This window comes from Epinephelus moara, chromosome 8, assembly GCF_006386435.1.
Source record: "Epinephelus moara isolate mb chromosome 8, YSFRI_EMoa_1.0, whole genome shotgun sequence".
NCBI lineage: Eukaryota > Metazoa > Chordata > Actinopteri > Perciformes > Serranidae > Epinephelus > Epinephelus moara.
Window position 1 is genome coordinate 7137951 of NC_065513.1, and position 12011 is coordinate 7149961.

The window sequence follows — 12011 nt, forward strand, 5'->3', positions numbered from 1 at the left end:
ACCATACCCGGCTAAACATGAGAGGAAACACGCCCAAACTCAGTGTACCAACCAAGAAGCTGGAGTGGATCTTACTGTATACTATTAATTCATAGTTCAGTTTCTATGAAAAACAAACATTCTTTTGAAATTACTACAGGATAAACAACTGTTTTTGGGTTTTGTTGCTGCTCCTTTTTTCTGCTGACCACTGCGTGAGTACGTGTGTGTCTGTGTGTGTGTGTGTGTGTGTGTGTGTGTGTGAGTGTGAGAGAGAGAAATGTCAAGAAAGAGATGAGTCAAAACCTTTTGGAGGGGGGCAGGATTTCCTTCATATGTGTTGAGTAAGACTAAGCTCTACGCAAAGGAGACAACCTGATGCCATGTCACTCGGTAAGTGGCAACACTTCTGCCAGCCTCATTTTTATTTCCTCTAAATCCATCTGCTGATATCTAAATTCTACTACAAATTCATGGTGTACAGAATGTTACTGTATGTGTCTCAGAGGGATGGAAACTGTGAAAATGAGGTCTCAGGATTTTGTTTAGAAATTTAATTCTCTTTCTCTCTTGCTTTTTTCTTATCTCTCTTCGAACGTTCCGTTGTGAAATTAGGGCTGAGTTTGTGGTGTACCCAGCGTTCAGGGTGTGCCATCTTTAGAAGTCTTGCTGCCACTTACATGTAACAAAATGCCTTATCATCAACCCACAAAGATAGTTATTAAAATATGCTCAGCAAAAAAGGACTTACTGTTATAAAAACATACAGATTAATATTTTGCTTTGCTTTACTTAGAAATGACTTTGATCAGTCACCTGTATTAATTATTTGATGATTAGCAAATGGTTCAATTTAGCATTCAAACACCGGTGGATGAAGTACCTGAAAGCCACGCTTGACTAAAAATACAGTTATCTCACCACAAAATGACTTTGGTAAAAGTTAGAATCACCTATTAGAATTTTAGTCTTAAAGTATCTGATATTTATTGTACTGAAGTATAAACATTACTTTGTGATATTAAATGTAATTAAGTGCTGAAAGTAAAAGTAAAAGCTGTTATTAAAAAACAAAACAGCAGTTAGAATTTTGAGTTGAGAATTTTGAGGTTTATTTCTTCATAACATGTACACCACCCTAAAAATGGAGTGTACATTACACTCTTTTCAGAACATAAAGGATTTAAAGGACGAAATCCAGTTGTTTCTTCACCCATTGTCCTTCATTTATCCATCCATCCATCCATCCATCCATCCATCCATCCATCCCTTCAGCCCTTCCTTCCTTATTTTGTAGTACGCAACTAAGATGCTTAGGGAGAATGTATTGAAGTAGAAGTGTACACTTTAGTTAGGAAATGTAGTGGAGTAACGGTGGAAGTTGACAGAAATATAAAAACTTAAGTAAAGCACAGATTTGCCAAAAAATATTGAATTGACAAACAGTTGTGTAGAATTCATTAAATGTTCTGCTAGAGTTTTATTACTCCTTTGTAAACAAACAAACAAACAAACCAAAAAAAAAAGAGATTAGGAAAATACCTAATGATTACTGCATTTTCCTTAAAGTATTTTATTTATGTGTTGTTACATCTCTGATGCAAACTCACTAGTAACAAAACTAGCCAACTGAAAAAGGTTGTATAACTGAAAAGAAAAAAATTGGGGGAGTTAAAAAAGAATTAAATGAGATGTTTTTGTTGTTGACACCTTGCCCTCTGCAGTTCTTGCATTGACGAGAAATATGAAAGCAGAATATCATCTCTGATCTACCCTTCCTTCCTCTCTAAGAGTTCCATACCAGTGATCTGTGCCCTTTTGACCTGGAATACGCCCGCAGCAATGACAACATCTGGATCCCGAGTCTTCCTCCTCATCGTCCTCATCTCTGTCTCGCCCCTGCTTTATTACAGTTTGTTGGACCTACAGCTCTATTTGCAGAAATATCCTCCAGATGTTCCTCAGAGAAACATCAGCATCCTGCTGTGGCACTGGCCGTTTGGTCGCTCTTACAAGCTTGACGGAGATAAATGTCTTGAGATGTATAACATTAGTGGCTGTTTCCTCACTGACAACACCTCCGCCTTCTCCACTGCTGACGTGGTTGTTTTCCACCACCAGGAGCTGAGCCGAGGTCTGTCTTCGCTGCCCCTGCACCTGAATCGTCCAGCCTCCCAGCATTGGGTGTGGTTGTCCATGGAACCTCCTGTCAACAACGCAAACCTCTCACAGCTCACCGGCCTCTTCAACTGGACGATGAGCTACAGACGTGATGCAGACATATCCGTACCTTATGGAAAGACCATGCTGGGAAGTAGTGAACTACCATTCCAGGCTGCTCCAAATCGCTCCTGCCTTGTCAGCTGGGTAGTCAGCAGATACCGGTTACACCAGGCTCGGGCTGCTGTTTACCAAAGTCTGAAGAAGTATATCCCTATAGTGGTGTATGGTAGGTGGAGCAAGAAACCGCTGTCGAAGAAGGGCCTGTTACCCACAATTGCAAAGTGTAAATTTTACCTGTCTTTTGAGAACTCTGTAGCAAAGGACTACATCAGTGAGAAGCTCTGGAGGAACGCTTTCCAAGCAGGGGCTGTACCAGTGGTTCTCGGCCCCAACAGGGCAACCTACGAAGCCCTGACACCTCCTGGTTCCTTTATCCATGTGGCTGATTTTAAGAGCGCAGCAGATCTGGCTGCCTATCTGAAGCATGTGGCTGCAGACAGACAGGCCTATGAGGAGTACTTGCAGTGGCACCGCAGTCACAGAATAAAAACCTACACTGACTGGAGAGAACGGCTGTGTCAAATCTGTGTCAGCTACCCCACTTTACCAGCCAATAAAGTTTATCAGGACCTGGAGAGCTGGGTCAACAGCTAAGATTTAATCTTTTTATGCTTTTGGGCCGCTAAGGCATTGTTGTTTTTTTTGTTTGGGACTGCTGATGTTACAATTGCTGATGTCAAATACCATGCAGTAACAAATGATGAAGGATCACACGTGTTTCAGTCAGCCGTGCAGTGTTGTTAAACAATGAGGAACTGCACACCACAGAAACAAATCTTAAGAGGTTGGCAGTGCACTGTATGAAAGCGGAAGTGGGAACTTGTGTGTAACCATAAATAAGCATTTTCCATTTGTTGAAACCACGGAGGCAAGTTTCTCTTTACAACAAGCTATTACTTACTGTAAACAATGTTTCTTTATTCCTCATTATCCCACCTGAAATATGTGCTCTTCAAAAAACAGAAAGCAAAATGAGACTGTTTTCTTTATTTGATTGTTGGTTGTCTGCTCAGGGCCCTGGTGTGCTTCACACTAAGTACTTGTTAAACCATCTTGATAGAGTTTGGTGAAACTACTTGGTTTAGTTTGAAAGAGTTAATAATAGCAGTATCATTAATCTTATTTGTAAAGCACTTTTAATAACATTTTCATAAAATACTTTAACAATGTATATGAGGGACAGTAATCAAAGTATACAGTGAAAAGTAAAACCAAACATGAGCCCTTTTATGGGCTCTGCAGATCAGAGATTCATTTATGCACTTTTATGTCTCTAATGTGTATATGTATACATCTGTCTTTGTGAAGCATTTTGGTGTTTGTTTTTTAAAGTGCTATATCAATAAAAAAAATTGAAATCGAAACTTGAAACTTGAAATATAGCTAGCCTTGGAGTTGAACAGTGTAACACTTTGTGTAACGCAATGTCACTTCCAACTCGTCAAATACTGACTTTTGGTCAGTGGCCCTGCACATCAAACTATGACGTTTTAGGTACCTCTTTTGAATCTCTTTTGGATGCTCAGGGACAGCGTGTCAATATCTATTTGTTACATGCATTATGTCCTTTCAAAATAAACTTCCATGTCCACAGGATCACACAATACCACAAACAAACTACTGATCATGGCAGTGGTAGACTAGCAACTCTGGTGTTCAGCGTTGTAAAATTACTGGTTTTGTCAATGGAGTCTGGCTTAGAGGAGAGCATAGATCAGTGGTTCTCAACCAGGGGTCCAGGGACCCCCGGGGGTCCTTAAGGGAGTTAAAGCTGGTCCCCAGAAACATGAGGAATAGTTAATCTTTAACTATTTACTCACTACAGAAGTGAGCCCAATGTGAGTAAGAGTCAAAAGAGAGAATATTTTGAACGTCTGATCACTCTCTGTACGTTAGTAACAACGTAGTGTGCTAGTATGTGTAGCATGCTACAGTAATTACATGACGCTAGTAACAGCTGTATTAATTCTAAGCCGAGCCATGATGTTTTTTTTCTAAACCAACCCCATGCTTATATTAAGCAACTTAAGGAAATAAATGTAAAAACAAGGTTTCACTTCCTTCCCAAATGTAGCTGACAACTATAGAATTCTGGTCCCTATCCCATCTAACAACCAAAATCTTTTCAGTGAGGTCTTAAATGGGGGTCAGTGACCTGATGTGTATCAATTTAGGAGTCGTTGACACGCAAAAGGTTGAGAATCCTTGGTGTAGATAAGTTTCATTTTTAGTTCGGCTCCCCATCTTGAAAATATATCTGTTGGGGAAGTACTGGGCATATGAGTGGATGAATGAGATAAGAGCCCTTTTTGCAAGACATTTTTATGGCCCAAGCTTGGCCTTAAAAGGGCCTGGATCCTATTGCTTTTGTAGAGATTATCACTGTCTTTTCTACCATGTAACTGCATTTGAGAGGGGCTTAGAATGCTCATAAAACTACCAAAAATTGGCATACAGATTAGAACTGGTAAAAATTGCAAAGTTCTGCAGTGATTGGGACTGGCGGGCTCCATAGTGCCCCCAAACACAGGTCAGCTTTGGGATAAAGTTACTCTGATCATCTTGCGTTTTGTCCACTGCTGTTGTCACTTTTATCAGTTTTTGGAGGAAAAGAGTCTGTAGATGTGTGGTGTTTTGTGATTCTAAAGCAGATAAATAATCAATATCTCAGATTACTGAGTGAGTGTGTGTTGTGCTTTTTGCTTGGGGTCACAGGAAGATGCCTGAATCACACAAGTTAAAACCAAAATTAAATATAACAAATTTGTTATAGGGCTTTACAATTGATTCAGCAGGGGGTTAAGTATTCCTTTAAATGTATTTCATACTGCATTCTGGAAGCAATGGAAACAAAGAGATGCTGAAATAGCGTTAATATGTTCTCCTCTTGTAGTGCCACTTAGAAGCTGAGCAGCTGCATTTTGGATTAACTGCAGATGATAAATTGCTTTTTTTAGTAGAAGTAAAAATCGACCAAAATCTCTAGTGGTGAAGACAGTTACTTTATACACCTCACCACCCTCTCTAAAGGCCTCAGCATGAAATAAACAACACTGGAATAAGGGTTGCTCCATATGATATTTTTTCTTGACTTTGAAACCTGCTATCTGACAAGAACAACCACTTCAAGCAAAAGGTGTGTGATGGTGTGAAATCAGACTGGGTTTGAACTTCTCTCTCATACTTTTTTTTCATTCTTCACACAACTACTTCTGAACAACTGAGAGCAACATCACATGTGTTTTTCAGGAATGAATGTCTCAATGTGTGTGACTCATCACATCAATACTACACAGATAAGCATGGGCGCTATTCTGCATAAATCAGTCACATTTGAGGAATAGCATGTTAACAATTTGACATAAATCGGAATTATTTTGGTTCTTTGAAGCTGGATTAATAATAATCTGAAACTGTTCTCTCAGCAACAAATCCTCAAGGCCATGACCCCCTTCTTCATACATTAAGAAGAGAGTTATACAGATTTAATGTTGACAGTTTGTCATGAGTTTGGATCTTTTGGTTCTTTAAAGCTGGCTTCATTTATATCTGGAACTATTATATGAGCAAAAATGGAATATAAAATAATTAACAGTGCTGAAAGTGTGGATATTCCTGGAAATCCCTAAAGCCTCCTACAGACTGTAAAATTTTAGCAATATTATAAGTTTAGTGCAAGCTATACTGTGCAACATGGATCTAATAAACTTGGGTATGGTCAGGTATCAGGTATCAGGTTTAATGTATGCAGACTGTATAGTGACAGCACCTACTGAATCACAGGCCACGATGTACCCTTACTGATTCTGAAGGACGCTGCACAGGTTATTACTTCTCCAACTGTGAAGCACAACATAGACTGTAACATTATTAAATAACCTAACATTCGGGGCACTATACTGCAGTGTGTCAGTGTGTGTGTTTGCTAGCTGCTAGGTTGCTCACCTGACCGCTGCAATTCTGCTGCTATTTCCTTCTTTACCCCTTAGCTCAAAGATAGATATATTGTATATATGAGTTGCACCCAAGATTATTCTCTGAATATTTTGGGGTCTTTTCTTGTTTGCATTTGACTGTAACTGCTCAGTCAGCAGCAGCTGTAGCATGCTAGGTGTATTAGTCCCTCTGCACTTTTGCCTGTGCTTTTGAAATATTACAAAACGATTCACTGTGGCTCACAAAAATGTCCTTTCACTAATACAGCCATTAAAACTTGAATTAAATTATCAAATAAATATTTTTGCAGCCCCCCTGCAGTAACTCTGAGGACTCTAGGGTCACAAACCCCCAGGTAAGGACCCTGGGTATACATAACAAAATGAATTGGTTAGGTTTGGAAAAACCTGACTACCATGTCATGTAACATACACCAGTAACTATGTTACATGGTTAAAGAACTCGAGTTGGGACACAAACACCGGTCCCCGGGGTGAAAGTCTTTTGTGGGTGTAATGCATCTTATACAGACGCTCTAGGGTGCCTTGTGCATCAGTAACAGAAGCCAAGGGCCACTCACCAGGCTGTTATATTTGATAGTTTCAGAATAAGAATGGGCTAAAGTGCCATGACTGACTTTAAATGCTATTTATTGGAGGCCTTACTGTCTTCACAATTTATTGTTTCTTATCTGTGAACTAAAACTAAATACAAGCTCCGTTTCCACTGAGGGAAATGGTGTCAGTATACAGCGACAGACTGGAGGTCTACAATTCTGGGGAGGTGCACGTTAGGCTACGGTGTAGGTTACGCCGTAGGCTCTACGTCGATGTGGAGCCTACGGCGTAACCTATGCATTGATTCAACGCAGAACTATAAAATGTGTGTCAGTACAGTAACAACAATTTAATGTTCACAGCCAGTGACAACCAGAACAACCAGTGGGTTCCCCAGGTCAGGGTCACTCACTGGGCACCGAGTATTGGCTTCAAAGATCCAAATTAGCTGGATGAAAGTAAACAGGAATATTGTAGCCTCATAACAGCCTGTTAGCCGGAATTGGTTAAATCACATTTAAAGAACAGGGCTTCTTTGTTTTCAATTCAGTTAGACATTACCAGTGAGTACAGTTAGCATACGTGATGTTGGGAGTATGACTGGTGAGGTTCTCAACAAGAGATGTGCAAGAAACGTTTAAGTTATAATCTTAAGCCTGTTATATAAATAAAGTCTTACAAAAACCAATGAGCTTTACAAAAAATCTCATTGTAATGTCAAATTAAATGCCATATGTTCTGGCTTTATTGGTGGAGTTTATTTCATTTTGCTTACAGAGTCTCAAACTATTTTGTTGTATATTTTATTATATATAACAAAAGGTAAATCTTTATTATAAATATAAAGCTGTGATTTTTACAACAGATTCTAAAATCTGAAATATATCAATTTATCATAAGTTAAGAAAGTGATCCATTTCAATCAGCAGAATCTGTCACCTCACTTAAAGGTCACATATTTCCTCCCAGTTAACACCTTCATGACGTGACATCGCCCTGGGGTGTGGTGAGAAAAGCAGCAGAGAGGAACATTTCCAGTCATAGTGTTATTGTGCTGTGACTTGTCATTGGGTCCATCAGCTCTGTGAAGTAGAGAACAGTCAGTGCTAACAATGCATGTCCTGTGTGTGTAGGTGTATTGAAAAATCAAGCAGGTGTGAATTATGATGTCATATCAGTATGGAGTTAAGTCCACAATGTCAGTGCTCAAACACACTGACAGACATGTACTGACAACTGACAATAGTGTAGTATACTATGACTGAAAAGATGTCAATATAAATTCATTCAAACCTTTATTTTTAAACCCCAAAAGTCAACTGAGAGAGACCCACATTTTCAATGATGCCGAGCATGAACAGAGACATTAAAAACAATCAGTAAGCAAACAAAGAACCATCATGCATATCAGTTATAACAGAAATGAAATCATACAAAACAACAAACAACAATAGCAGTATATGATCGCTAAAAGTACAAATACAGGATGATAAACATGTTATGGTTGTAGATGTATAGTTAAAAGCATTTACACTCAATTAGCACAAGATCATAAATAAAGCATTTAAACAGCCATAAGTGTGGCTGAGCGTCCAAGTTGAGGTCTTCTGCAGATTATTCCATGTATAAGGTGCACTGTAAGAGAATGACATTTTTCCTTGTTCAGCTCTGATTACGGGAGTGAAGAGAGAGAGTGAAGCAACAAGCTATTCTGTGAGCGAGTACCAAAGTTATGTGAGGTCAGAGTTAAAGGGATGAGATATAGGGTTGAAAGGATCTGTTTCAAAGCTTTATAAATGAACAAATACCAATGCTGTTCCCACCTCACAGCCACATGTGGCCATCTGACCTTTGGGTAAAGGTGGCAGTGATGGGTGCTGTAAGAATCACCTGTTATGAACCTTAGGGCTGAGTGGTAAACAACGTCCAGCGATCTCAGTGTAGAGACAGCAGCTTCATAACATCCCCATAATCCAAAACAGACAGCAATACAGATTCTACAATTCTTTTTATATGTAGCCTACAAAAGGAAAATAGTTCTTATTTCTGTACAGAAAGACACATATTGTCTTCAACTTGGTAGTCAGAATGTCAATATGGCGTTTAAAATTAAGATTGTTGTCTAGCCAGACACTAAGGTATTTACATTCAATGGCTAATTGTACAGATGTTGCGGAACAATGAATATAATTAATGTAAACTGAAAACAATATTGGCACTTTTCAAATCATCTGCTAACTTAGACGGAGCCATAACTTCATACTCATGGAGGAAAACCTGAAGAGTCAATATCCCTTCAGTCTGTAGCAGAAGTACTGCTTTGTAAAAATACTCGCGTTTCCTCAAAACCCCCCACCACCTCTACCAGGTTTCTAAAATGTTGTAACTACTGGGATTTTACATAATTACGTGATTGTCATGATTGCAAGATATTCCCACACTGCAATGAATATAATTTTGGGGGAGAATCGCTGAAACCTTTTTTTTTTTTTCTTTTAACCCGGGACCTTTTTTAATTGTAGGATCCTTTATTTTAACTTTGACCCTTGTTACAAGTAAATCAAAATTATCAAAGTAAAGTAAATTATTGAAGTATCATCCTCAAAATGTATTAAATATCAAATGCCTTGATGAATGATTCTTGAACTCAGTCTTAGACAGTGATGATCTGGTTATAGGATACTTTTAACTATTTGCTCCCTTTTCTATTTTCTTTCTTTGTAATGTCTGAAAATATGTACTTTGGACTCTGGTCCTGCCTCTTTATGATTTTATGGTGTCTAGTAAGCCAATGCAGGTAACTGTACGTGACACAATGATAATTATTTTGAAAAAGCATTCATTCATTCATTGTATGCAGATTTGCTTCCCAATGTGTTATCTCAAAAAATGAAGGGAACACTTAAATCATGCTCCTGATAAGTCGGTGGATTGTGTCCTGGGGGATCTCCTCCCAGACCTGGATCAGGGCATCAGTGAGCTCCTGGACAGTCTGTGGTGGTACTTGGTGGCGTCGGATGCACCGATACATAACATCCCATAGATGCTCAGTCACGGTGTTGGGCTGTGAGCACAGGTCCCACTAGTGGACGTCAGGCCCTCATGCCGCCCTCATGGAGTCTGTTTCTGACAGTTTGGTCAGAAATATACACATCGGTAGCCTGCTGGAGGTCATTCCACCTCCACCATACTATTCCCTTTTTGTCTTGTTTTTGCCTCTCCATTGCACCTGTTGTCACTTTAATTTGCACCAAAGCAGGTGAAACTGACTCACAATCACTTGTGCTTCCTAAAAGGACAGACTGATAACCCTGAAGTTTAACCGACTTGGTGTGACCAATAAGTGTTCTCTTAATTTTTTTGAGTAGTATAGTTATATATTATATTACATCAAATAACTGGATTGGTATTACTGGTGTATTTAAGGAATAGTTCAACATTTTGGGAAACACACTTAGTTCCTTTCTTTCCAACAGTCTGACAAGAAGACAGCACTCTTCCCTGGATGCTGGTTTGAAGTTTGGCAGGGACATTTTTTCTTGGACTACTCATGTGTTCTGGGTCGAAAAATTTGTATCTGCATACTATCTTTCAAAATAGTGGAATAAAAATAAGTACCCTTGCTTTCCCTCTAAAATGTAGTGGAGTAGAAATCTAAAGTAGTTTAAGCACACGTACAATCCTAAATTACTTGTACTTTACATTAGCACTTACACTTAATGTTTCTACATATTTTACATTTCAGACAGAATTGCATGTACTTTTTATTCAACTGCATTGAGAAACATTGTTTTCCTGTGTTCTTCTTCTTTGTTATTCACACACACACACACACACACACACACACACACACACACACACACACACACACGTGCTCTTTGTTACTGATTTCTGATGATAGACGTTGTATTGTTTGATTTAACTTCTGTTTTTGTAAATAAGTAATCATTACTCTTTTCTCTTTGTCATAGCTTTTGAGCTGGGCTGTGACAGCTGTAGTTTCTACAGGTATTTGACAAAACATACAATCATTCAGCTATATCAACTAGACAGCTATCATATGATTTTAAATTTTAATGAATGATTTACATGCTAATGAATCAGAAATAACAATCAGATAGTACAGTAACTCCAGTATTTTACTGAAGTATTTCCATGTCTTGCATTTTATACTACTACACTACATTTCAGAGGGAAATATGGTACTGTTCACTGCATCACATTTATCAGACAGCTGTTGTCAATTCTTAGTTACTTCTAAAACAAAGATAAGACTATTGGAGACCATTTCAGTGAGTACTGACAGCGTATAATACAGTATAATTCCTCTGAATGTGTCCTATGGACTGCTTTCTCCTGACAACCTTGTCTTTTCACTTGGCATGGAAGATTTGCTTAGGATCATATGGTCCCCATCTGCTTGTGTCCTATATACCATGTATAATGATATACAACACTGAAAAGGGCCATTCCCTTTGATAAATGTACTTTTGATTCTTGTACATTTTGCTATATTTTGCTTTAGCAAAACTAACCTGTAACAGTGTGTTTTCACTGTGGAATTGCAACTTGAAGGATCTTAACTTCCTCCACCACTGATTACTAGGAGGGGCCATTCTAAGTTAAGTCAAATTATGAACACAAAACATGGAATTGAGTGCTTGTTATTGTGTTCGAATATTTAAGAATTCAGAATTGCGTGTCCTCAGTTAGTCTTCTTTAGGTTTCTCTCTTTTTTTTACTGTTAAATATTTTTTTTTTGGTGGGTTTTTCCTTTATCTGCAGTGAGGGTACAAGGACAGAGGGATGTCATATGATGTAAAGCCCTCTGAGGCAAATTGTGATTTGTGATATTGGGCTTTATAAATAAAATTTAATTGAACGGAATTTTGACATGATCCATTTCAGACAAGAGTCATAAAGTATGTTTGGTCATTCATAAAAGGGACACTCTAGCCAGCAATACCACAATGTCCCAGCAGATGCCCCTTTCTACCACTGTTTTCAGTCCATCAGACAAGCCCTGAGTGCAATGTTTTGCTGTTCCTGTGAGGACACAGGAAAGGTTTTCTTCTGATGACTCTTCCATGAAGGTCATATTTGTACAGATGTCACTGCACAGTAGAGCAGTGCACCACCACTCCAGAGTCTGATAAATCTTCCTGCAGGCCTTTTGCAGTCAGATGGGAGTTTTGATTTGCCTTTCTAGCAATCCTATGAGCAGCTCTCTCAGAAAGTTTTCTTGTTCTTTCAGAC

The 12011-nt window shown here is 38.7% G+C and overlaps 1 protein-coding gene across 1 annotated transcript; it reads left to right on the plus strand.

The window, feature by feature from the left end:
- Positions 1-238: 238 nt before the first annotated feature.
- Positions 239-3605, plus strand: fut7 (fucosyltransferase 7). Its single transcript, XM_050051373.1, has 2 exons — positions 239-372; positions 1771-3605. The coding sequence occupies exons 1-2, from the start codon at positions 358-360 to the stop codon at positions 2854-2856; spliced, it is 1101 nt and encodes a 366-aa protein (XP_049907330.1). The 5' UTR covers positions 239-357; the 3' UTR covers positions 2857-3605.
- The last annotated feature ends 8406 nt before the right edge of the window (positions 3606-12011 follow it).